The sequence below is a fragment of the Capricornis sumatraensis genome, chromosome 1, assembly GCF_032405125.1.
Source record: "Capricornis sumatraensis isolate serow.1 chromosome 1, serow.2, whole genome shotgun sequence".
Taxonomy (NCBI): Eukaryota; Metazoa; Chordata; class Mammalia; order Artiodactyla; family Bovidae; genus Capricornis; species Capricornis sumatraensis.
Genome location: NC_091069.1, coordinates 6,448,675 through 6,473,627, shown reverse-complemented (window position 1 = coordinate 6,473,627; position 24,953 = coordinate 6,448,675). Strand labels below are relative to the sequence as shown.

General features: G+C 57.0%; 1 protein-coding gene across 1 annotated transcript in view; it reads left to right on the top strand.

The window, feature by feature from the left end:
• Positions 1-257: 257 nt before the first annotated feature.
• NCS1 (neuronal calcium sensor 1) overlaps positions 258-24,953 on the top strand; it is a 53,138-nt gene continuing 28,442 nt past the window's right edge. Inside the window, exon 1 of the mRNA XM_068979063.1 lies at positions 258-321. Coding sequence (XP_068835164.1) covers positions 258-321 — 64 coding nt within the window. The remainder of the gene's footprint in view (positions 322-24,953) is intronic.

Sequence of the window (24,953 nt, the reverse complement as noted above, 5' to 3'; positions counted from 1 at the left end):
GCGGCGACAGCGCGGCCGCGTCGGCGCCCAGCCCAGCGCAGCTCCGCGCCGCGGCGCCCGGAGAGGGCGGCGGCCGGACGGCCCGGGCCTGCCGTACGGTGCCCCCGTGCCCCGGCCCCGCCGGCCCGGCGCAGACAAAGGCGCGGCCCCTGCCCGGCCCGCCGGCCCCCCCCCGCGCGCCCCGCCCCGGCCCAGCCGCTCCCGCTGGGTGCCCCGACGGGGTCTGGCCCGGGGCGCGGGGGCCGCGGCCGCCGAGGATGGGGAAATCCAACAGCAAGTTGAAGCCTGAAGTTGTGGAGGAGCTGACCAGGAAAACCTACTGTGAGTGCGCCCGCCGGGACCCCCGCGCCGCGCCCCCGGCGCTGCCCCCGCCCCCTCGCGCCCCTCCCCCCACGCGCGCCCCCTCTCCCGCACCAGCCCGCTCCGCGCCCCCACTGTCCGCCCGCCAGGGGCCAGCTCCCCGCGAGGCAGCCACGCTCCCTCGGCCGTCCCCTGCTCTGCCCCCACGCCCCGGGGCCCTCGGAAGCTCGCGGCCGCGCCCCCGGCCTCACACCTGGCGCTATTGTTCTAGGGCACCCCCCCCACCCCCTCTCCACGCGCGCCCCGGACGGCTGCCGCCTGTCAGCGTGCGCGGGGCCACCCTCGGGACGGGAGGACAGGCCCTGGCCCCTTCGCGGCCCCCTCCCAGCAGAGCTGTCCAAAAGGGCAGGGATGGGCACCAGCGAGGGGCGGTGGGCCGCGGAGGGGGCGCCCGCTAGCGAGGTGGCTCCGGCTGCGCGGAGCCGACTGGCGGCGGGGCGGGTGATTCATGCATCACGATGCCGCTGCTGCTACTGCCGCTGCTACTGCTGCGAGGTTGGCCTGTCGCCCCCTCCCTGGCCCTGATCGTGTGTTAGGGGGGTGTTGGGTGGCGGGGGGGAAGACTTGCCAGAGAGCTGGCGGCAGCGAAGGGTCCTGGGCGCCCTCTTGGCTGCAGGACTTCCAGGCTGATCTCTCCTCTGGCCCTGATCTCACCTTCCTGGCTTCCATCTCTACTTGCCAGACTGGGAAGTGGGTTCCTGCAGCCCTAGGTGATCTGGCCCTATGCATCCTGTAACCATCTGGGGCACCCATGAGAGGAGGGTCTGCCCATCTCAGATGTCCCTAGGTCTGTCCCAGTGTGTCTCTCTCCACTTGTCCAATTCCACACCTCTCCAGTTCGCTCACATCTCCAGTTTCTCCATCCCAGACTTCTCCTTCCCTGCAAGCCTCTGGGAGATACCCCTGGCACGCCAAGGGTTAATGGCACTGGGTCCTGACCCACAGATGGTCTCTTTTGGGGGATTTCAAGAAAGACTGCTGAGGGGTGAGGAAGGGCTTCTGCCTGGGGGATCTGACTGGGAAGGGGGCAGAGATTCTGGGCTTGGGTTGGAATTCAGAACCCATACCTGGGCAGCTGTGTGGATCCGGCAGCTCTGCGCCCTCCCTGGAGGTGGCAGACTGACCACCAGCTGCACCCGTTGATGGAGGCTCCGCTTCTGGTGGTGCATTGCACAACCTCTGCTCCCCACCCCCCAACCCCGTTCGGTTGATCTTCTGAGCACGCTTGCAGGTCTGCCCGAGCCCACACTTCCGCTCCGTGCCCCTTGGTCCCCGTGTGTTTGGAATGAAGGGGGCTTTCCTGAGTGGGTGCTCTTCCGCTAGAGGTACTGGCTCTTCTCCAGTGGAATTCTGCAGCACGGCGCTCACATCCCAGCAGCTGCTCCTCGAAGGGAGTGAGGCTTGGAGGACTCCATCCTTGCTCCTCTCACCCTCTTTCTGAGCTGGGCAGGTGGTCCTTTCCAGTTCGGCTGTGGTTTTGTGAGGCTTGCTGGGCCTTCCTGCAGGCTCCGTCTGGATGTGACCCATAGCTGTCAGCGGGCAGGCTGCCCGGGGGGGTCTTTCTGGGCAGAGCACACGGTGGGCTTCAAAGGAGGGGTGGGCTTGGGTGCTCCAGGGTGTCTCTGTCATGGTGGGGAGCAGGGGAGGTGCCTGTGAGCTGAGTGAAGCCCAGGTTCCTGCTCCTGGAGCGCATCACGCGGCAAGCTCCTTGCTTTGCTAACGTGTTGTCTTCACAGTGGTTCCAGGACCCAAGATCCCACAGCACCCCTGTCACCAGGCGATGCCAGGACTTGAATCCAGGGCTGTCTGGCTCCCAAGTTATGCCCTTCGAGAGACCTCAGAACTCACCCTGAGAAATCCAGAGAAGCTTTTCCTCTTTCCAATTTCTAAGCTCATGTTGGTAGACTCGGATGGGAAGGTTCCTGGGGAGGTCATTTTGTCTACTCCCCTCTCTCTGGGCAGATCTAGCAACTTCGGGAGAAGTTGAGTCAACAAGGCCTTGTTGGGAACCAGCCCCGTGGTGCTGGGCTGAGCCGGTCTATTTTTAAAGGCCTTTGGAGACCTGGAACAGTTTCGCTGAGGGAGTGAACAAGCCGGGTACTTTTTCTCAGGAGCTCTTACTGGGTTTGGGCTGACGGAGATGGTGGCGGGCTCACGGGCCTTCTGTCTGTCTCCCTTGCTGGTGTCCGCTCCCCCAGAGCAGGCCCTTCCTTCTCTGATTGTGCTGGCACTTAGTAGGGCCACAGGTCTCTATTGAATGAAGAACCTCCCAGCAGGAACAGCAGAGAAAGCCTGCAGCCAGTTCTAAAGCCCCCAGCTGGGCCTCCTGGTGACAGGGCTTGGAGCCATCTGCTCTTTGTTTAAGGGATTCTGTGTTTTGTACAGGGTCCAGAAAGGAGCGCTTAGGGAGGACTCTCAAATGTCAGAATCTCCTGGAGAGCCCCAGTTAAATACCAAGGTGCCCGGGTCTGGTTGCCTCCCAGATTTCCGATTCTCAGAGTCTGAGCTGGGCCCAGGCACTTGTCTCCTTGACGAGTGTCTGTCATGCAGACCTTGGTTCTGAGGATTCCTGGCTCAAGACCCACAGCTGGTTCTGGGGGTCCCAGCATGTGTCAGCATCACCTGGTGGCCTAGGCCACCACCTCGGGTGACCCACAACCTGCTGCCAAAGGCTACAGGGGACCCCTAGGGGAACCCCAGATGTCCACACCTCAGTCAGTGCCAGCTGCCATCCTTGGTGGGGAGCCTCCTGTTTTTGGAAGAGACGATCTTGGTGGTGTGTGTGTGTGTGTGTGTGTGTGTGTGTGTAAGCAGGAGGCAGTCTTGAAGCTCCCACTATGCGGCCCTCCCTAGGTGCATCTGGATTCAGCCTAGCTGAACTGCTTCTTCATTCAGCCCTGACACTGCAAAGCAGACTTTTTTCCTCCCCTGCATATAAGATTTTGTAAGTCATCAGCACCCTGTAACCCAATCCTCACCCCTTTCCAGCACAGTTCACATCCAGGGGCAGCAGGAGGTTTGCGAGAGGTGCAGGCCCTGCCCAGCTGGGACTCACTGAACAGTGCTCGGTGTGGCCAGCGGCCTGGTTTCTATGAGGTCTGGCCCGCTCATGTCCAGCTTGTTGTTGAGGCTGTTGTCAGCCCTGTGTGCCCAGACTATGGGACAGGCCAGCTCTTCACCTAACTGAGCCTCAGTTTCCTCATCTGCAAGATGGGTGTGCTCATGGTACCTGATTCCGAGGGTATGTGACAAGGGGACAAGATAATTTGCACACAACATGATACAAGGTGAATGGTTGTTGCTATTTAATCGCTCAGTTGTGTCTGACTGCTTTGTGACCCCATGGACTGTAGCCTGCTAGGCTCCTCTGTCCATCAGATTTCCCAGGCAAGAATACTGGAGTGGGTTGCCATTTCCTTCTACAGGGGATCTTCCTGACCCAGGGATCAAACCCGCGTCTTTTATGTCTCTTGCGTTGGCAGGTGGATTCTTTAACTCTAAGCCACTTGGCTCCTTAATGTGTGACACACACTTGTCAAGGATTTAAGGATACATGTTAGTGATCGTAATTAACGCATTGTTTTGACTATACAGTTCAGCTTCATTCTGAACTGGTCGCAAATATATCTTGTGAGCAAAGTACCTCTCATTTTTCTGCAGAGGAATCTTCCACGGCCCTGGTCTTTGTGCCTGGCACTCAGGAGGCATAGAATGATGAGACTTTTGGTTGGCCCGAGTCTTAGCAGGTTCTTGTTGTACCCGCAGCAGTCTCCCTGCCCCCCTCTCCCCGACTTGTTAATTTTGAGGCTGCCCTGATCTACTATTCCCTGAATGCCCACTCTGTGCCGGGCCCAGAGATGGAGATGTGAATGAGAGAGATGTAATTCCTGCCCTCAGGTGGAAACCAGGCAGGTCATCTGGAAAGCTGAGCTTGTGGCGCTCAGGCCATTTGTTGTGGTCTGAGCTGCCTCCATTTAAAGGCTTCTGGACCCAAGCCAGCCGGTTCCAAGAGGCAGAAAGCTCCACCCCTCTCCCCCTTTCTTCTCTCCTTACGGTGCTCACTGCTCTCCCCATGGACCGTCTTTCCAAGACTCAGAGGAGGTCACCTCTCCTTGGTCGGCCCGGGCTCTGCCTTGCCCTAGCTCGCCAGCCTGGAGCCTCTCTGGCCTTTTCCCTGATGCCCAGAATGTGGAGGGAGGAGCGGCTGGCTGGGCTTTTGGGGGAGCCAGCAGCTAAGGCCTCTGCGACCCAGAGCAGAGAAGGGGATCCCAGGAGTCTGGTTGAGAGATGCTGGTTGTCACATCTCTCTGGCTTTGGGAAGGGTCTAAGAGGGTCCCTTCCTCCAGGGTAAGGGATACTCTCTGAGGGTTACTTCCCCCTCCCAATCTGCTTGGCCAGAGAGGACAAGACATTGCCTTGGAGGAGGCAGGATCTAAGCACTCATCTTAAGATAAATGAGCAAGTCGGGGTGTGGAGGGCCCCACCACCAGGCAAAGGATAAGCCACTCAGGAGAAGGAAGGCCCTTAGGAAGGAAGGTGGCTTCTGCAAACCCTCTGCATCCCATGTGCGTGCGGGTAAGACCCAGGAGGCTGCTCCCTGACTCCACTGAAAACTAAACAGAGCACCAGCAGGAGGAATCGAGGTTAGACTCTTAACGCGGGGCTGGGCCTTTGGGCAAGAAATATCAAATCCGTTGTAAACTCTGTATCCTGGAGAATGGGGCCGGGTCCTCATTCACGCTCTGTGACCTTAGGCGAGTCACTCACCCTCTCTGAGCCCAGTTTGCTCATCTGCAATACCTGCCCAAGTGACTCTGTGGGTCTAAAGGGGAGAGGGCTTTGAGGTCCAAGCGTGGGCTGGAGGGGAGCGGGGGGATGTTTAGCCACAGAGTCTCTGAGAGGGCCGTAGACCCCGGGGGCCGGATATGCTGGGGTTCTGGCCCTTTCCTTGGGCAAACCTCGTCTCCTGGAGCCTCCCTTTCCTCTGGAAAACAGACAGCACAGGGGCCCCAGAGTCGGAGGATTTAGCGCTGCCTGGTTCTGGGGGAGACCCTTTAAACCTCTCCCGGAGGCAGCTGGTCCTCGGAGGCAAGTCCTCTGTCCTCTTGAGCTGGATATTCTCACTGGTTTACATTCTGCCCCTTGATGAGAGAAACAGAGGCCAGAGAGGGGCAGGGACACCCCCAGGGCCCAGGCCACCTGCAAACACCTCTTCCAGCTTTCTGCCTCCTCCAGCTCCACCCGTCGCCACCCCCACCGCAGAGAGTTCTGGCATCTCACATCTCACAGTGTCAGGGAAAGCTCTTTCTCCTCTGCTCCCAAGACCAGGCTTGAGCCCCTCTGGGGCCGACATAGCCGGCTGGTGCATGGGCCTTGTGCCATCCCTCACCCAAAGGCCATAGGAAGGGACTTGGACATTTTCTGAGGTGGGTGGAATGGGGGTCCATGGATAGAGATGGTGGAGATGTTAGATTTGGGTTTAGATATCATTTTAGCACATTGTCCAATGAATGGGGGGCTTCCCAGGTGGCTCAGTGGTAAAGAATCCGCCTTTTAATGCAGAAGATGCAAGAGACAAGGGTTCGATCTCTGGGTCGGTAAGACCCACTAGAAAGGAGGTGGCAACCCACTCCACTACTCTTGCCTGGAAAATTCCATGGACAGAGGAGCCTGGTGGGCTACAGTCCATGAGATCGCAAAGAGTCAGCTGCTACAGTGAGTGGATTGGAGAAGAGGGTTGCAATCAAAGTTTTGTGATCATGGTGATGAACTGGGGGTTCATCAGTGCGGGTGATGTAAAGGACAGATCCTGCGTGTATTTAGGAGGAAGACTCAATAGGCCTTGGTACACAGGTTTCATTACCTTGTGAATTTGAGATTATATACTCTTTAACTTTTAAAAATCTGACGATTGTGAATGTTTGCCCACATCATTAACTGTTCTTCTAAAACATGATTTTCATATGATGCATCATATAAGTGCAGCATATTTTATTTAATCCCCGGCCGCTGGACAGGTAGATTGCTTTTTTCTCCCCAGTGTAAACAGTGCTGTGACAAGCATCTTTGTACCAAATCTTGGCATAAACATCTCTGTAGTAAATTTTTGCACATGTCTCTTCTTGAAGATAAATTTCCCCAAATGAAGTTGTGGCATTACAGGCTGGGAACATCTTAAAAGGCTTTTGATTGAAAAATTGTTCAGTTACTTTCCACAAAGTATCAATATGTTCCCATTTATATTTTCAGCAAAAGTGGATGAGGGAGTGCCTATTTCCCTGTATCCTTGCCAGCACCGAGTATTATTGTTTTCTTAATAATTGCCAGCTTGATGAAGAAGAAAAAAGTAGCTCACTATTTCAATATTCATTTCTTTGATTACTATAAAATAAAATCCTGGAATCTTTGAGCTAGAGGAGACTTTGGGGTCATGTAGTTCAATGTTCTCATTTTACTAACGGACCAGTCGAGTACCTGAAAGGTGAAATATCTCTCCCAAGGCCACATGGCAAATACACAGGCCGGGAACCTAGGAGGGCTCATTCCCGTCGGGTGCCTCCCACAGTGCCATGATGAGTTGGCCTTTGGGGTGGAGATGAGCAGGTAAAGAAAAACAAACAAACAGAAATTTTAAAAGAGATTGCTTCTTACTATCATTATGAGATGAAATAGTTTGTATTGCATGTGGCCTGTCTACCAGGGAAGAAAGTGAGAGTGTTAGTCGCTCAGTTGTGTCCGACTCTTTGCAACCCCATGGACTATAGCTCGCCAGGCTCCTCTGTCCGTGAAATTCTCCAGGCAAGAATATTGGAGTGGATTACCATTCCCTTCTCCATGGGATCTTCCCGACCCAGGGATCAAACCTGGGTATCCTGCTTTGCAGGCAGATTCTTTACCATCTGAGCCACAAGGGAAGCCAGGGTAGAGATCATCATAAATTAACATGCCAGGTTTCTAGATAATGTGAAATTGGGGTCAGATTCCCAGCCAGGGGTGGGACAGCAGAGTGGTGAGGGCTCAAGGGTAAGTGTGTTGGCCGTGTGTCCCCGGGGAGCCCCCCACCTCTCTGAGCTCTGGGTGCCTGGTGTGTGCCCGTCAGCAGGCACAGCAACCGATGCCAGTAAGTGCCAGTAATTGACCTCACAGGATGGGAGCTGATTGGCCATCAGAATCAGGGGACGGTTCCTGGCCACCCCCCTGGGAGGTCACAGGGTAGAGTGTCACAGGCCCTTGACTGAACTGGGAGTGAGTGGCAAACGCAGAAGACATCTATGTTTAGCCTGGCGGGTTGGAGGCTAGATCGTTCTGGGAAGTGGGGAGGGTGGGCCGGCTCCTGAAGGCTGGGTTTTAGGATCCTGCGTGGATGTGGGCCTGGGGGACTGTAGACACACCTGCCTGGGGTTCTGTCCCAGAATTGCTGCAGCCTGGACAGTGACTGGAGTCGCTAGCCCCTTCTGGGCCTCGGTTTCCCTTTCTGTACGGTGTTCAGATTGCCGGATGGTGGCATTTCCTCTGGGGAAGCCTCTCCCACCCCCATCCTGGGTCCCAGGGACGGGATGTGCTTGGGCTCTGGCGTCTGATGACTTGGCTCGGCCACAGGCATGTCCTTCCTCTCCTGATGCCTCTGTTTTCTCATCTGTGAGCTGGGGCTCGTAAGCCCCCCATAACACAGGGTGTTGTGTGTGAGGTCAGACACGGCGGAGACACTGAGTTCGGTGGCCCACTCGGTGCTCCCTCTGAGCGCATCACTGGTGATGGGGGGCCCGTGAGCAGTGACTCGTGAGGATCAGAGGCTGTCGCCACGGCGAGAGCTGGGCCTTAGATCACGTCTGTGGGATGCAGGCCCAGCTTAGGGTTCACGTGTTTGTCACCCACTCCTCCTGGGAGCTCTGCATGGTCCTCGCTTTACAGATGAGGAAACTGAGGCTCAGGGGACTGCACCTGGCCCAGGACACACACCTGGTGAGTGATGCGGGGGGAAAATTGACTCTGGGCCTGGAGGAGGGGTCCTGTGTGGCTGGGGGTGGGGGTGCGCCGAGACGCTAAGGGCATGGGTGTGGGTGAGCGTGAGTGACTGTGGGCGCCGGGAGTGGGTGTGCAGCCCTGGCTCACGTGGGCACGCACCGAGTGCGAGTGATGGGGTCACCGCGTGTGTCAGGAGTGGGTGAGCGGCACGTCGGTGTGTATGAAGGCAGGTCTGAGCAGGTTGTGATGTAGGTGTGCGGGGGGGGGTGGGGGGGTGGGGGTGGGGGGGGGGCACTTGGGTGGGAGGCAGAGACAGGCTGGGGCTGGGCCAGAACTCATTGCTCAACTGCCTGCCCCAGGGCCAGGTGACGTGGCTGCCACGCCTCTTCCTTTCTGCCCTGGCCTTGAGGCTTCGGTCGCTGGGAGCCCCCTGCCCTCGAGCTGTGGGGAAATGTCACTGGGAGGAATGAGGGTAAGGATGCATCCTGTTTACTAAGTGGGCACTTGGTGCCAAGCATGCTGAGTACAGAATTCCCTCCTGTGTTCTCACTGCAGTGAGAACTATTGTGTCCATTTTACAGATGAGGGAAAGAAGGCCCAGGCAGGTTCAGGGACATGCCTAAGACCGCCCAGCCAGTCAGCGGCCAAGATGGGGCTCAGGCTTAGACTTAGACCTTTATCTTGCAAAGCCATGCACTTCCCACCCCGTGCCAGCGTCCCATCTCTGTGAGCCTCATAACCTTGGAGCTGCTGCTGAAGGTAGTGAGTGTCCCATCAGTGGAGGCATTCAAGCAGCTGCCAGAGTATCAGACAGTGCCAGGTGTTCCTGGATACCTGGGCTGGATGGGAGGTTGGATGGTGGGGTGGTAGGATCCTTTCAGCCGGAAACACAGCCCTACTGATCTTATTTATTTTTGGTGGTGCCGTGTGGCTTGCAGGATCTTAGTTTCTCCACCAGGGATTGAATTCATGCCCTTGGCAGTGCAAGGGTGGAGTCCAAAGTACCAGACCGCCAGGGATTTCCCAACCGCACTGGTCTTGCTGTTCTGATTTCTGCAGGGGACTGGAGGCAGCCATGCTTGGCTTCCTCTGGGGCAGAGCTGAGGCCTGCAGGAAGGTGGCAGGAGAAGGGCTGGGACGAGTCCAGGGAGCCCCACCAGGAGCATGCAGTGGGCAGGGCCACACCCCCGTCTCTGAGGCTTTCTTAGCTCTGCCCCGTCCATGGGGGGCCTTGGGTTCTGACCTTGTGTGGACCCTGTGCTGACCTCAGGGAAGCCTCCCAGTCTGTGAGCTCTGGAGCAGAGTACCCCATTGTGCAGTGTCCCCTGCTTTCGGGGAGCCCGCAGACTGGGGGCTGGGAAGCTGATCGGGGGCAGCCCGAGGAGGGGCAGCCCAAGGATGAGGCCGTGGAGGCCCAGAGCGCCCCGGTCACTGTGCCCTGCCCTGCCCCTGCCTGGCATGGGTGCGGTGCGTTGGGAAGTGTCTGTTGGACCCAGGAAGACACGGAGTCCTCACGGGGGCTCAGAGGCACAGTGACACAGAAGACTGCGGGGTCTGGAGGCTGGGTCACAGGGCCCTGTGTCACCGTCCGCAACTTGAGGGCTGGGACAGGTCTGGTGGATTTAGGGGTTTGTTCAGTGCCCAGTCTAGAGCACAGTGCAGGCCTGTGTGTGCCTCTGGGGAAAGCTTAGTTTTCCCAACGTACTTGTCCACGTGTTGCTTTGTTTTGCTCCTCCGATGACCCGGGTGGGACCCATCTGTGCCCGTGCCCTGCCATCTGATGGGGGTGCGGAGTTGCCAGGGAGTCAGAGTCTGGGATCCCCATTCCAGCCCAGGACTCGTCGTGGCCTTTGGTGGCACCTCTCAGGGTCTCCGTTCCCCATCTGTCGCACTCTCAGTAAGATGGGGTGTCGCCTTTTCTCAGCTTCAGGGAAGCCTGACCGACTGTGCCCGCAGGGAGGCCATGCTCCCCACCTCGGGAGCCCAGCAGGGTGCTTGGGATGGGTGCAGGCCAGCTGCTGGCTCTGGCACTCCTGCTCTCACAAGGTGGCCCCGGAAGCTGGCGGGGCGTCCAGGCCACACTGAGCTCTGGATTCCCTGGCAGGGGAGGAGGAGGAGGGCAGAGGAATGTGGCTTTGAGGAATGTTTAACCCAAGGCAGAAATAGCACTCTGCTTTTTTTTTTTTCATTCCAAGCTCGGGTTTTCAGCTAGGAAGTGGGCTCAGAGTGCCATTCTCTCTTTCTTCAGCCTCTGGCTCCCCGACTGCTCTAGCCTTCTGGGGGCAGGAAGTGGCCTCTTTTTTTTTTTTTTTTAACTAGGAAGCTGCTGTGGGAACCAGAAAGGGCCCTGGATTTGGAGGAAGGCAGAGTTGCCGTCTCTGGGGTCGCACAGAGTCGGACACGACTGAAGTGACTTGGCAGCAGCAGCAGAGTTGGTTGGGTTTACATCCCCAGTTCTCTATTTCCATTGAAAAAGACCCTGATGCTGGGAAAGATTGAGGGCAGGAGGAGAAGGGGATGACAGAGGATGAGATGGTTGGATGGCATCACCGACTCAGTGGACATGAGTTTGAGCAAGCTCTGGGAGATGGTGAAGGACAGGGAAGCCTGGTGTGCTGCAGTCCATGGGGTTGCAAAGAGTCGGACACAGCTTTCCCAGGCCTGTGATCACTTTGCACCCTGACACCTGCTTTCTCTTCTAGGGGTGGGGGAGGAAATAGGATCTGAGATCTAGTGACCTGGTGGGTGGGGGAGGGGAGAGGATTTGAGATGGCTTGTCAGTCGTGTCAGGAGTTCCCCCTCAGGGACCAGCCGGGCCTGGGTACAACGCCCAGCTCCTCTCATCAGCTTTGCGATCTTGGCCAAGCCCTTTCTTATGGAGCCTCCTCACTTCGTCTGTAAAATGGGCCGGTGACGATAGCCCCGCCTCCCGGGGTGGTGGGTGGAATGAAGGTGGAAAACATTGGCAAGAGGGCCTGGACATCCTAGACTCGAAAACCCTTCTCTGAGTCCCGGGGGCCTCAGGCGTAAAATGGGAAAACGCCCCCCGCTGGGGGCCTGCAGCCGGGTGACATGAGGGTCCTAGCCAGGGATGAGTGCCCACTAGGACAGCTTTTCATCTGACCCTTCCATTTGCCTCATTCCTCTGACCCCGGGGCCCCTACCTCCGCCCACACTCGGCTTAAACCAGTGCCCAAGTCCCCTCCACAGAGGTGCCCGGGGCCCAGCCAGTGCCTGCCCCAGATCTGGCGATGAGAACACGTGTAACCCACCCTGCTTCCATCGGGCTGTGGGCACCTTGTGGATGGGACCGTGTCTGGTCTCACGGTTCACTGCTCCATCCCTGGTCCTCGGACAGAGCCTGGAACACGTTTGTCGAAAGGAAGGAAACAAATCCATCAACGCACACGCTAATGGATGAGGGACGTTGCTTCTCATCATCCATCTTGGGTCTTTGCTGTTCCTTTGCCTGGCCTCCTCCCACCTCCTGGCCTGGGTGATGGGGGGCTTGCCACATCTGGGGGAGAGGTGGGCCTCAGAAGGCAGGTGCTGGGAGGCTGGGCCTCAGCAGGTCAGGCCTAGCGAGGACCCCTGCCCCTCTCTCCTGCTGGGGCTGGGGAGACGAGGAGGGGGTCAGCCAATCAGCTCAGCCCCTCCTTTGAGGCCCCTCCTGCCCCTGTCTCTTTGTAGGAACCACAAGATTCCTGTTCAAAGGCAGGAGATGGGGCTATTTTTGGCACTGTGGGGGAAAAAAAAAGAATGCTTCCCTTCTGTTCAAAAATATATGGTGTGTGTGCTGGGCAGGCGGAGAGCTTGGTGGAGCTCAAAGCCTCTGCTGGTGGGGAGGGGGTCCTGCCCTGGGCCCCCGTGGCCCTGCCAGTCTCCATGGCTCACTAGCCCACACAGCCACGTTGGGCAGCTATTGTTTCCTTGCTAGGCCTGAGCGGAATGGGATCTTAATTAACGTAGTCGTCAAAATAAAGGAGAGGAGCCTGCCAGCTGCTCCCACCTTGGTGCGTGTTTCCTCCACCCTGGCTCCGTGGAGGGGGCTGGGTGGTCATGAGAAGCATTCTGGGCACATCTCTGGGAAGGAGGGCCAGCCTGCTGTGCGAGAATGAGTGGAGGCCCTGGGTACCCCTGTGGGCGAGTCTGGCCAAGGGCATCCCTGGGCCACTATGCTACCCCTCACTCCCCAATCCAGAAAGTCATGGGAGTGCCAAGACACAGGGTAGATTGGATGGATGGGTTTCTGGCCCTCCTGGATTCAGTTTGGCAGGGAAACAAGAAAGAGTGTTGTGCAATGCAATGCAAGTCCACCAGGTCTGGGGTGCACCTGGGAGGGCTTCCTGGAGGAGGCAGTGTTTTAGGAGAGACGGTTATCATGTACAGGTGTGAGTTGAACCATAAAGAAGGCTGAGCACCAAAGAATTGATGTGTTCGAACTGTGGTGCTGGAGAAGACACTTGAGAGCCCCTTGGACAGCAAGATCAAACCAGTCAATCCTAAAGGAAATCAACCCTGCATATTCATTGGAAGGACTGATGCTGAAGCTGAAGCTCCAATACTTTGGCCACCTGACTCATTGGAAAAGACCCTGATGCTGGGAAAGACTGAGGGTCAAGTAGAAGGGTCAACAGAGGATAAGATGGTTGGATGGCGTCACCGACTCAATGGACATGAATCTCAGCAAGCTCTGGGAGATGGTGAGGTTAGAGAAGCCTGGCGTGCTGCAGTCTGTGGGGTCGTAAAGAGTTGGACAGGACTTAGCAACTGAACAACAAGGGTAGTGTTGCCAGATATACTAAACAGTTATTCGTTGTTTATGTGAAATCTGAATTTTTATTTGCTCACTTTGGCAGCGCAACCTGAGGGAGACCTAGGAGCTGAGAAGCCACGGGGAGATTTGGGGGGAGGCGTGGTTTATGGGAGATGCTGAGAGTGTTTCACAGAGAAGGAACAGTGCGTTCTGGGTCTGGAGGCATCAAGCTGTGGCAACTCTGAGGCCCTGGAAACCTGAAGGAGCAGGGGTGGGAGTGTAGAGGGGGTGCCCCCGGAGCCAGAGGCCAATCAGGGAGCCCTTCTGGGAAGCAGCTGACCAGCAGGGCAGGGCTCCACCCAGAGGTCACACTGGCGGGGCCAGCCTTGGGAACAGGTGAGGACACGGGGTGCAGGGCAGGAGAAGGGGGCCCGCCTTGGGCGGAGGAGACAGCAGCATTTGCTCAGGGTCACGGTCCTGCCTCTGGTGGGTTCTGGTCAGGCTGGCGGGTGTGCGGGTGTGACTTTCTCAGAGTCCCAGTGCCGGAGTCCAGGACAATGAGTGACCCGACTCATAGCTCTTAAAGGGCCAAAGCTGGAGTTGGAACCCTCAGGGCTGCGAATCCTGGGCTCCTGGGGCTCCACCCTCGCAGGCCCTGGGATGTGTGCCCTGGAACCTTTGGGGGCCACTGTGATGAAGGCCAGCCTGGCGTGTCCCTCCCTTTCCCAGGACTAGGGACAAAGCAAGCAAGTGGGGGCTGTGGGTCAGAGGAGGCAGAGGCCATGTGCCCCAGGACGGGGTGGATAGGCGGAGGGCGACTACCCATGGCTCTCGTTGCCCCTGCCCCTCCCAGGCGCTCATGTTATCGGCCCTGGTTGTCCTGCCCTGCCTTTGCGTGCTGTGACACCTTTATTAATGAGAATAGCAATTGCTAACATTTTGGAGTGACCTAGACACCTGTGCTCCATCTGCCTGGGTCATGGGCTTCTTCTGCTTTTAAATATTTTCTTGGCTGCACTGGGTCTTAGCTGCGGCACATGGGAAATTCAATCTTTGTTGCAGCATGGGGGATCTAGTTCCCTGACCAGGGATCGAACCTGGGCCCTCTGCATTGGGAGCGCAGGGTGTTCACCACTGGACCACCAGGTATGTCCCATGGCGCTTCTTCTGGCTTAATTCTTTGTTCCTCTTGAATGTTCCCTGGCCCCTTCTGATGGTCCCCAGGTCTCACCATGCTCTGAACTTTGAACGTCAGCAGCCCCAGTGCTGGTAAGCCCTTTCTCTCTGCCTGCTGAGGTCTGATTGCCTTTACAGGTCAGTGTAAGTGCCCCGTCCTCAGGGAGCATGCCCTGACCCCTACTTGGGTCGGTTTCCTGCTTTACATGACAGATAATTCGACAGCCCTGTGGCCCCCTGCTGTAGGTCAGTATCTAACAGTTCCATCAGGGCCTTGGAGGACAAGGACTGGTGTCTAGGTCACTGTCGCATTCCCTGGCCCATATGAGTGCTCAGAAATTAGTTGCTGGATGAACGAAGGGGTGAAAAATCCTGTTTGCTCCTTCTAACCACCCTGGAAGGAAGGTTTTGGCACCACCACCACAATCCCCATTTTACAGGAGAGGAGACTGAGGCTGAGAGGTGAACTCAGTTTCTCAAGGTCACATAGGAGCTAAAGAATGAATTACTTGACTCAGAAATAGACCCTTCCTGTTGGCCAGGTGCTTCAGTCCCTCCCGCAGCCTCTGACCTCGAACCCAGGTCTCCCGCATTGCAGGCAAATTCTTTACCAGCTGAGCCACAAGGGAAGCCCCTGACCTTGGCAGATGCTTGGAAAATATTCATGAAATTGGGCTACACCAAATCCCTGAGCACTCCACTCTGCTCTGAAATGTTTGAGAGGCTCTCCCCTAGGAGTCCTGAGAAAATCTCGAATGTCAGCCTTTCCCCAAGGTCTCAAAGGAAGCAGAAGGTGTGGTTCGCATCCTTCAGGACCAACCACTCTTCTGGAAGATTCAGAGTCTGTCGGTAGAGAGGGCTTGAACCAGGGAGTCACTGGAGTCTTACCTTGGTGTGTGTGTGCGTGTGTGAGAGAGTGAGGAACACACGTGCAGTCACCAAGGCCAGTCCATTTATCAGCCAGAAGTGACTGCGTTTCAGACAATAAAGGTAGGCATGTCTACCTTCCGATTTACCCACCCAAATTGAGCATAACACAGGCCTTCCGCAAGAGCGAATGCGTGCAGAGCGCCTCCCGTGTGCTGGATGCTGTTCTATGGTTGTGATGCAGGTGGACCCAGATCCTGCCCACAGATCCAGCCACTGGGGAAGGACAAAACTCAAAGATACGGGCATTCCTTGTACTGTTTCTCTGATGTCACTGTTGTGAACATTTTTGCCAGTTTCTTCTAGTCTCTTCACGATGTATATAGGTTTTAGCATGCTCAGTTTTCAGATGAGGTTCAGAGAGGTTAAGCCACTCATGCAAGGATGCACAGCTGGGACATGGGAGAGCTGGGATTTGAACCTGCGTCAGTGTGCCTTGATCTGGTTCCCTCATCAAAGAAAGTCATTAACAGATCAGCAGATACTATGGACTTCTGCTTCCCAGCCCTGGTGGCCCTTTTCTGGGGATTCAGAGAAGCCGAAGATTCAGGGGGACAGATGGTGAAGTGCAGGAATCAGGCAGAGTGTTAAGCAAGGTTATTCTCAGAATACATTTGTGTGCTGTTTCAGACACCGCACTTCCGGACAAGCTATGCTATCACTCAGACCCTGGTTCTGGCTCCAGCTCCACTGCGGGCTAACTTTGGTCCTTGGGCAAATGGCTTTCCCCCTGGGGTCTCAGTTTCCTGATCAGTATAATGGGGATAATCAAAATTCTTACCTCACAGCATCATTTGGGCACTGAATGAGCTTCAGGCATGAGATGTGCCTTGTCTAGGACACACACACAGTCATGCCGAATATATGGCAGCTCTTTCGTCTTGCTATTCCTGGAAGCCACGAGACAAATGACATCTTCCTGCAGTTTGACTTGAGAACATTTTGGGAACAGTTATTCAACTTACATAGAAATTAAAATCAATGCATTTCAAAATTTTAATTTTAAAGCAAAACAAGCATCTGTAAATGATGAAATAGACTGCAAAATCTATTTGAACTAAGAAAAATTTGAACTAAAACACATGACTTGAAACACACCTTTTTTTCGGTGATTTCCTGGACTCTGCCCCTCTCTCCTGGGGCTGGGGGTCCTGGCCCTGTTCCCTCAGGGGATCTGGGGAGGGCACCTTTGGGGAGACCTTGGACTCCTCCTCCAGGGACAAAGCACTTTCACCTACCTGTGAGTGGGTCAGAGTGAATATTCCTATTCCATTTGTCAGAGGAGAAAACTGAGGCTTGGAGTGGGAAATGAATTGCAAAGATTCAAGCTCTCTTTGGGAAATCTGAAAGCCAGAAAGGTCACAGCATCCAGGAGAAAGATGGGGTCCTGGGGGCCTTAGTCTCCAGGATAGGTACCACCAAGGGGCGCTTTGATGGACAGGAGCCGCTGCTCCCCAAGTCTCATGCACCCCAGTGCCTGGCCCTCAATAGGTGCTGGGCGGGGGCTTGCCGTGGCCTGGGGGCACGGGGTGGGTGGCCCTCTTCTCAGGAATGACCATCTCTAGGCTAAAGCCTTCTTAACTTTGGGCTCTGGAGTCACCTCGACCTGACCTCCCACCTCCACTCCTCCACTGCTGACCATGAACGTGACCTGGGACGAGGGCCTTTGCCTCTTGTGAAGCCTCAGTTTCTTCACCAGTGAAGTGGGCTGTTGGGGACCCTTCACCTCTCAGCATAAGGGCTGGTGCAGCCCCAGAACTCAGCCAGTGGGGTGGTCTGGAGCTCAGAAAGGAACCTGAGGGGCCACGTGGGATCAGGGGCCTCTGAACTGGGATCTGAGTGGCCTGAGCAGCCTCTCAGGCCTGGTTTCCCTTGAGGGCTTCTCCTCTCTGTGTCCAGTCTTAGCCCGGGCCCCACCGCCTGGCTCCGCTAGCCACTTGTCCCATCCTGCCAGAGCCGCAGTGAGACCCCTGACGTTCTCTGCTGATACCGTCACTGTTGGCATGCGAGTCCCTGACTCCGTGTGGCACACTCATCACTTGCTGGGCTCAGCGCCTTCAACCTCTTCTTGCTGGTTGCAGCAGCAGCCCTGTGATGGAGGAAGAAACCACGGCTCAGAGAGGGTACTGCACTGACCGGGGTCACACATAGTGCGTGGACCCGTCCCCGCAGTGGGAGAGAGCCCAGCTTCTTTGGGGCCACGGTCAGGGTCCTCCAGGCCTGAGTTCAGGGTAGTGAAGAGCAGGTCTGGGAGCCTGGGGCCTGACTGGGCCCCTCCCCACCCGAACCCACCTTCTGTGGTCAGGGAACTGACATCTACTCCAGGTTCCTGAAGTCAGGGGGCCCTGGCGCTCTCCCCAGACCCACAATGGGCCCCAGGACTGCTCAGTCATCCTGCCACCCGGCACCCTGATCCCTCTTAGTGTGGAGGATGGGGGCGCCATGAGTGGTTAAGGAGCAGGGGCCAGGAGCGGTCAGGGCTGGGTCAGCTCATGGGTGACTATGAACGTGGCTCCTTGCACACCCCAGGAGCCTGGGGCTCTGTCAGGGTCTCCAGAGTCCCGCGTGGAGGGCAGGGTGCAGGGCTGGTCGCTGCAACAGTGGCTCACGGCTCTGGTCTTTATCTCCCCAGGGCTGGCAGCCTGAGGCCCTGCGTCCTCCCCCTCAGCGAGCCTGCACAGAGGGTGCAGGGTGGCGAGGCAGGCGGGGGGTACCCTGTGGCGGGCCATGGGCCTCCACCAGCCGGAGCTCAGCCAATGAGGGTGGAAATAGCCATGGGGGCTGGGCCGCTGCCCCCCACCCCGGGGGAGGCCTGAGCGGGCTGGGCTCTGGGAGACTGGCTCCTTCAGGGTGAGGGCGAGGGGCTCCTGGAGCACCCAGGAGTGCTGGGCGGGAGGCCAGGCCTCCTTCCTGATGAAACTCAGGCTCCCCCGCAGCTGGGCATTTATGGAAAATAGGCGCGGGGCGGGCTGGAGGGCGCCGGTCTGCTCTGTGCCCCGCCCGGCGGAGGCATGGACCGAGCTCATCACAGGGCAGTGGCAGTGGGAGGCGCGCCTTACCTCTCCGCTAGCGGCGGCTCTGCTGGAGGGTCCGTGTCATGGATGAGCCTGCCTGCCGCCCCTGGCCAAGGTCACCAGGTCGTCTGCTCCAGGGCGGGTGCCCACCCTGCAGTCTCCTCTCAGCCCCCTCCTGGTGTTCCCCCTTGGGGCCTCCTCCCTCCTGGTGCTCCCCCTTGGGGCCTCCTCCCTCCTGGTGCTCCCCCTTGGGGCCTCCTCCCTCCTGGTGCTCCCCCTTGGGGCCTCCTCCCTCCTGGTGCTCCCCCTTGGGGCCTCCTCCCTCCTGGTGTTCCCCCTTGGGGCCTCCTCCCTCCTGGTGTTCCCCCTTGGGGCCTCCTGCCTCCTGGTGCTCCCCCTTGGGGCCTCCTCCCTCCTGGTGTTCCCCCTTGGGGTCTCCTGCCTGGGGGCCTGTGAGCCTCCACGGTCATTGACTTGTGGAGGCGTGGAGGTCTCAGGAGCCCCCTGCCCCTCCCCCCGCCAGGGGGGAAGCCACAGGTGGCCCCAAGTTGGGGGCAGCCAGGATTCGTCTGCTCCTCCCTGGAGCACCTGTGTGTGTCCATGAGGTCTATGCGGGCTCACCCGAGGGCCTGTATGTGACCCATGGGTCTGGGACAGCTCAGGTGGGGAGTGATTGGGGCTCGGGAGCTTGTGGCTCCTGGGGGAATCAGAGAGAGCCTCGCTTACACCGCCCTCGGGTGGCCGGCCCTTACCGGTGGGAAACCTCGGAGGCCTTATTGAACGCTCTTTCTTGTCTTCCCATCCCCCTGGTGCCACCCTTCACACTTAGCACAGCAGGTGACGCTACTGTGAGCAGCAGGAGGGGCAGGAAAACTGAGGCCCAGACCTGGGAAGTGACAGGTCACGCAGGAAGGGAGTTGCGGAGTCCTGAAATCCACAATGTCCCAAGACCACCATCCTCCCTATGGGCGACTGCCCCTTGAGGGAGGGCGGGGATCCCTGGCCCTGGGCTGGGGGGGCCAGGCTGCAGCGGTGCAGGGGGCTGCATCCTGGCCCATTAGCACGTTCCCTCCCTTCTCTGAAGAAGCTTTGCTGGGAGGGGAGGATGTGACCAAATTAGGGCCGCTGGCCGCTGCCGGGTGCGGCCCAGATGGGAGGATGGGAAGAGGTTGGCACAGCCCTGGGCTGGGGTTGGGGGTGTTCTTGGGTTCTTCAGGGAGCCAGGATGGGTGGGACTGCCTGGTAAGGCAAGAAGAAGGGGTGTTCACAGGTTGGGGACCCAGGAGGGGAGGTCTGGTCTGGGATGGGGGTGCATTTAGACCATGTGGTCTGTGAGGGGTCCCTGGGCTATCAAAAGGAGCTAGAAGTCTGGAGGGGGGGTGTGGGGTGCATGTGCTGCCCCCCCGGAGAGCACAGAGGAGGGCTCTGGGTGGGGACTTGGAGAACCCCAATATTTGGAGACTGAGCAAAGAAGGAGAGCCCCGGGGCTTGAGGGGGAGCTTTGGGACGAGGTGCACTTCTGGAAGGAGCAGGATCCATGATGTCAGAGGGTGGGATTCTGTGATGAGGGGTTGCGGGTGGCCAGGTCCAAACGGCCCCCACGTTCTCTTTGTGTGAATCAAACTGGAGGTTCTCTTTTTGTGTGAGTCAAAATGGAGGCCCCTTTGCTGATGGGTTTTCCTTCAGCCACCGTGGGGGCGGGGGGAGGCATGACTGACATTCTTGCAGCCTTTGTCCCTGCAGATGGAAAGGGACCCCCGCAGAACGGCCCCCCCAGGGAGGCTGCCCACAGGGGGTCCTCCAAGTGCCTCTGTGGGGGTTGCAGCCCCTGCTGTCTGTTCCCACCGTGTTTGAGCTGAGCTTCCATCAGGAGAGAGGTATTTTGCTTTAGGGAAATAAAAATCAGACTCAACATTTATCCTGGGCTCCAGGGACTGGCTCTCATGTTCTTTCCCAGCAGACAGAGCTGTGGGCAAGGAAGGAGGAGTGCCTGGGAACGCGGCTCTGGGCGTTGGAGGGGAGCAGACCCCCACCACAGCCAGGGGTGAAGACTGGCTTGGGGGGCAGGGGCTAGGCCCCGCCTTCCACGCTGAGCCCCCAGCAGGCTTGCTGTAGCTCCGCTGCCCCGGTGCTCAGGGCAGGTCAGTGGGAGGGAGTCCTAGCTGTCCTCTAAGCTGGGAATTTTCTATCCAGCCCTCAAGGAACCCTCCAGATAGCTCTGCCTGCTAGGTGTCTGTATCCATCCTTCAGATGAGGACCCTGAGGCTCAGAGAGGATAAGTCACTTGTTTTGGAGCCAGCCAGTATATCAGTGGTTGAGACAGGCTGCTGACCCAGAGCCTCTCCAAGTTTGGGCTGCGTGGTCTTAAATACTGGTTTCCCTAATGAGCCTGGGTGCCTGGAGGCAGGAGCGAGCTGGGGAAAGGCAGCTTGTTTTCAAAACTGGCCGGAGCCAGTCGTAATGGTGAAGGTAAACACGTTGTGAGAACCATGTTTTAGGACGTGTTCCCAACCCAGCCAAGTGGTTTGGTGACGATGTGGGAATCAACAGGGTCTATTCTCTGCTTCCCACGTCGGGACACTGGGGCTGGGCTTTGAGGGTGATGCTAGGAGAAGCGTTTGGCCACTGGGGACTTCGCATCCATCTGGGGAAAGGGCTTCTAATGAGCCCTCGCTGGGTGCCAGACGTCGCACCGAACACTCTAACTTCATCCCCCTTCCCTCAGAGAGAGACTGTTATTTGTCCCATTGGTGGCTCAGACTGCCACCCCCAGTGCAGGAGACCCGGATTTGATCCCTGGGTCAGGAAGATCCCCAGAGTAGGGAATGGCTACCCAGTCCCGTATTCTTGCTTGGAAAATTTCAAGGACAGAGGAGCCTGGCAGGCTACAGTCTATGGGGTTGCGAAGAGTCAGACACGAGTAAGCAACTAACACTTTAACGTTCTCAGATGAGCAAACCAAGGCTCAGAGATGTGAGTTCGTTCACCCAGGGGCACACAGCCAGAGCCTTCTCTGCGGTCTGCCCTGTTTTTCTAATGTCCTGTAACCCCTTCTCCCTGGTTTGGCCCTGTAGGCAGTGCCCTGTCTGACCCTCTGTTGTATAGTTGATGGGAAGACAAGACTCCATTTAAACCGTGCTTCCCACCCACGAAGGGGGTTCCCAAAGAAGGGGCTTCCTAGAGAAGGGACATCCCAGCTGGGACTTGAAAAGTGTTGTAGGAGTTACCCAGGTGACAGAGGCAAGGGCAAGGGTTCCGGGCAGAAGGAGCAGCCGGTGCAAAGGCCTGGAGGTGGGACTGATTAGAGAAGCTTGAGGGCATCACAGGACTGGGGCGGGCAGGGGCTGGGGGTTGGTCACCCTGAAAATGACCTTCATGCATCCTGGGCCCTGAGCCCTGAGCACGGACCTGGGACCTGCCGAGTCCATGGTGGACGCATGTTAATTTCACACTTGAATGGAGACTCGGAGGGATGGGGGGATGGGACCAAGCAGGGAGCCTGAGCCTGGGAATGTCACTCTAGTGTCTGGGCAGAGGGCGAAGACGGAGGGACCCCATAACTGTCCCCTCGCCCCCTCCTCCCTCCTAGTGCCTGCGGTCCTTGGAGCTGCTGGGGGCATATTCCCCCAGCAGGACCTTCAGCTCTTCTGGCGCTGTGAGGGGGTGCACACAGGCAGTGGGCTGATGAGGCCAAAGCTTCCCCCCCAACATTTTCTTGAAAGCTCAAGAGCAGCTCTGGGGCCGTGAGCACCTGTGTGTCCGTCGTCTCGACGCGCCAGCTGTCAGCATTTTGCCACATTTGCTTCCTGTCTCTTTCTAAATATGTGTGTGTGTATTTCTGAACCTCTCGAGGGAGGCTGCAGGCATCCTGGTTGTCACCCCTAAATACTTCAGGGCACATCCCAAGGAAAGAGGACATGGTCCCACGCCACCTCCGTACCGTAGCTGCTCCTAACGAAGGAGCGGTGACTCCATCCGGGCATCTGAGTGCCTGCCTGTGGGCAGCTTCCCCCACCATCCCCATCGTATCTCTCGCACCCATAGTTGTTGTGGTTCAGTTGCCCAGTCGTGTCCGACTCTTTGTGACCCTGTGGACTTCAGCACGCCAAGGTTCCTTGTCCTTCACTATCTCCTGGAGTTTGCTCAAACTCTTGTTCGTTGAGTCGGTGATGCCATCCAACCATCTCATCCTCTGTCATCCCCTCCTCCTCCTGCCCTCAGTCTTTCCCAGCATCAGGGTCTTTTCTAATGAGTCGACTCTTTGCATCAGGTGGCCAAAGTATTGGAGCTTCAGCTTCAGCATCAGTCCTTCCAATGAATATTCAGGACTGATTTCCTTTAGGATGGACTGGTTGGATCTCCTTGTAGTCCAAGGGACTCTCAAGAGCCTTCCCCAACACCACAATTCAAAAGCATCAACTCTTTGGCGCTCAACTTTCTTTATAGTCCAACGCTCACATCCGTACATGACTATTGGAAAAACCATAGCTTTGACTAGATAGACCTTTGTCGGCAAAGTGATGTCTCCACTTTTCAACATACTGTCTAGGTTAGTCATAGCTTTTCTTCCAAGGAGCAAGCGTCTTTTAATTTCATGGCTGCAGTCACCGTACGCAGTGATTTTGGAGCCCAAGAAAAGAAAATCTGCCAGTGTCCACTTTTTCCCCTTCTATTTGCCATGAAGTGATAGGACCAGATGCCATGATCTTCATTTTTTGAATGTTGCATTTTAAGCCAGCTTTTTCACTCTCCTCTGTCACCTTCGTCAAGAGGCTCTTTAGCTCCTCTTTGCTTTCTGCTGTGAGGCTGGTGTCGTCTGCACCCAGGGTAGCTGGTCTATGACTCCAGATTCTGGACCCAAGCCAGGCATTTCGAGTTGCGTTTGATGGCCTTGTCTCTTTACTCTTTTTTCTTTTTTTTTTAAGCTGGAACAATCCCCGGCCTCGTTTTCTACCTTTTCGCACCGACATTTAAGTATCCTGGACAGCTGTCTTGTCAAATGTCCCACGTTCTGCGTTTGTCTGGTTGTATCTTCATGATTAGACCGGGAGCTGGAATTTGGAGGCAGGCCTGCCTGACCTTTGTGGAGCGGCGGCAGGTGGCCAAGCCCCTCTGAGATCTGCCTGCTGCTCGCCCCACCGCCAACAGACCCCAGGACTATGGGCAGTGAAGCAGCGGCAGCTGCCAGGCCAGGCATGGGGCCCGGGGTGCCTGTTTCCTGGCTGATTAGCGGTGTAAAGCAGGGGTAGGGCCTGTCTCCCCCTTCCCAGCTCACAGCCTGCAGAACTTGGCTACCTGCTGACCACTCTGTGCTCTGTTTTGGGGGCCTTTGTAATGGGGAAGGGGCAGCCAACTGTGTCTGTGTCTTGAGGGCTTATTGGGTACGGGGGCTGGTGAAGGGTACGGGGGAGGAGGTGGAGGCTGAGAGGCCCTGGGATGGGGGTGCTGCTAGGGGATGGGGCAGGGGGCATGGTCAGGAGAGGGTTGGGACTTCTGAGCTGGGAGATTCCAGGGAAGTCTCCTCCTTTGACCTTGAAAGGGGGCCTTGCCTAAGGTCAGCAGTGGACCAGCACCCCAGTGCTTGCTACCCTGCTCCTCCTGTTTATATTAGATGATACCAAGGTCACACAAGGTCACACAGCTCATTGGATGACTCGAAGTAGGGGTGGGGGGCGTCCACTTGGGCATCCGTCCTGGGCTCTGAAGGCACAGTCCTGGCCCCTGGCCCCACCCAGCCACCTCAGGGAACTCAGCCAAGTAAGCAGGTCTGCCTGAGCCTCAGTCTCCTCATTGGGAAAACAGGATCACACCTATCTATGGGATTTTATGCCTATGAAGAGCACCAAGCACTTTAACCTTCACAACTAGCCCATTTGACAGATGAGGAAACTGAGGCTCAGGGCGGGGAAGTACTTCACCCGGGGACACACAGCTAGTAAGCTGCGGAGCTAGGTTTAAACTCGGGCTGTCCATTCTGGCTCCAGAGTATGAGCCCCTAAGCTCCTGGCTACGCTATGATGGATCTCCTGTGTCTCCAGGTTGAATATTTAAGGATCAGTCCCTTGGCTCCTGCTGCCCTTCTCTACCAAGTATGGGTGGTAAGTGTAGGGCTGCCCAGTCTCTGTTAGGCCAGGGAAGATTTCCCTTGCCACCCTCCTGCCTGATTCCCTTCCCACTCTCTTGTTCAGTCCCTCGGTCACATCAGACCCTTTGCGACCCCATGAACTGCAGCACTCCAGGCTCCCCTGTCCTTCACTGTCTCCTGGAGTTTGCTCAGCCTCACGTCCACTGAGTTGATGATGTCATCCAACCATTTCATCCTCTGTCGTCCCCTTCTCCTCCTGCCCTCAATCTTTCCCAGCATCAGGGTCTTTTCTAATGAGTTGGCTCTTCGCATCAGGTGGCCAAAGTATTGGGGCTTCAGCTTCAGCCTCAGTCCTTCCAGTGAATATTCAAGGTTGATTTCCTTTAGGATGGACTGGTTTGATCTCCTTGCTGTCCAAGGGACTCTCTACCCTCTGCCAAAACTCTCTTGGAAAATTGCATTCTTTTACACCAGGTCTGGCTGTTCCTGGTAACCTACAGCTCTCACTGTTCCCTTGCTGCCTCTGTCTCTTTTTAAACTGGAGTGTAATTGTTTTACAATGCTGTTTTGGTTTCTGCTGCACAACATCGAGAATTAGCTGTTGGTGTCCGTGTATCCCCTCCTCCTTGAACCTCCCTCCCCGACCCCGTGCCACCCCTCTAGGTCGTCA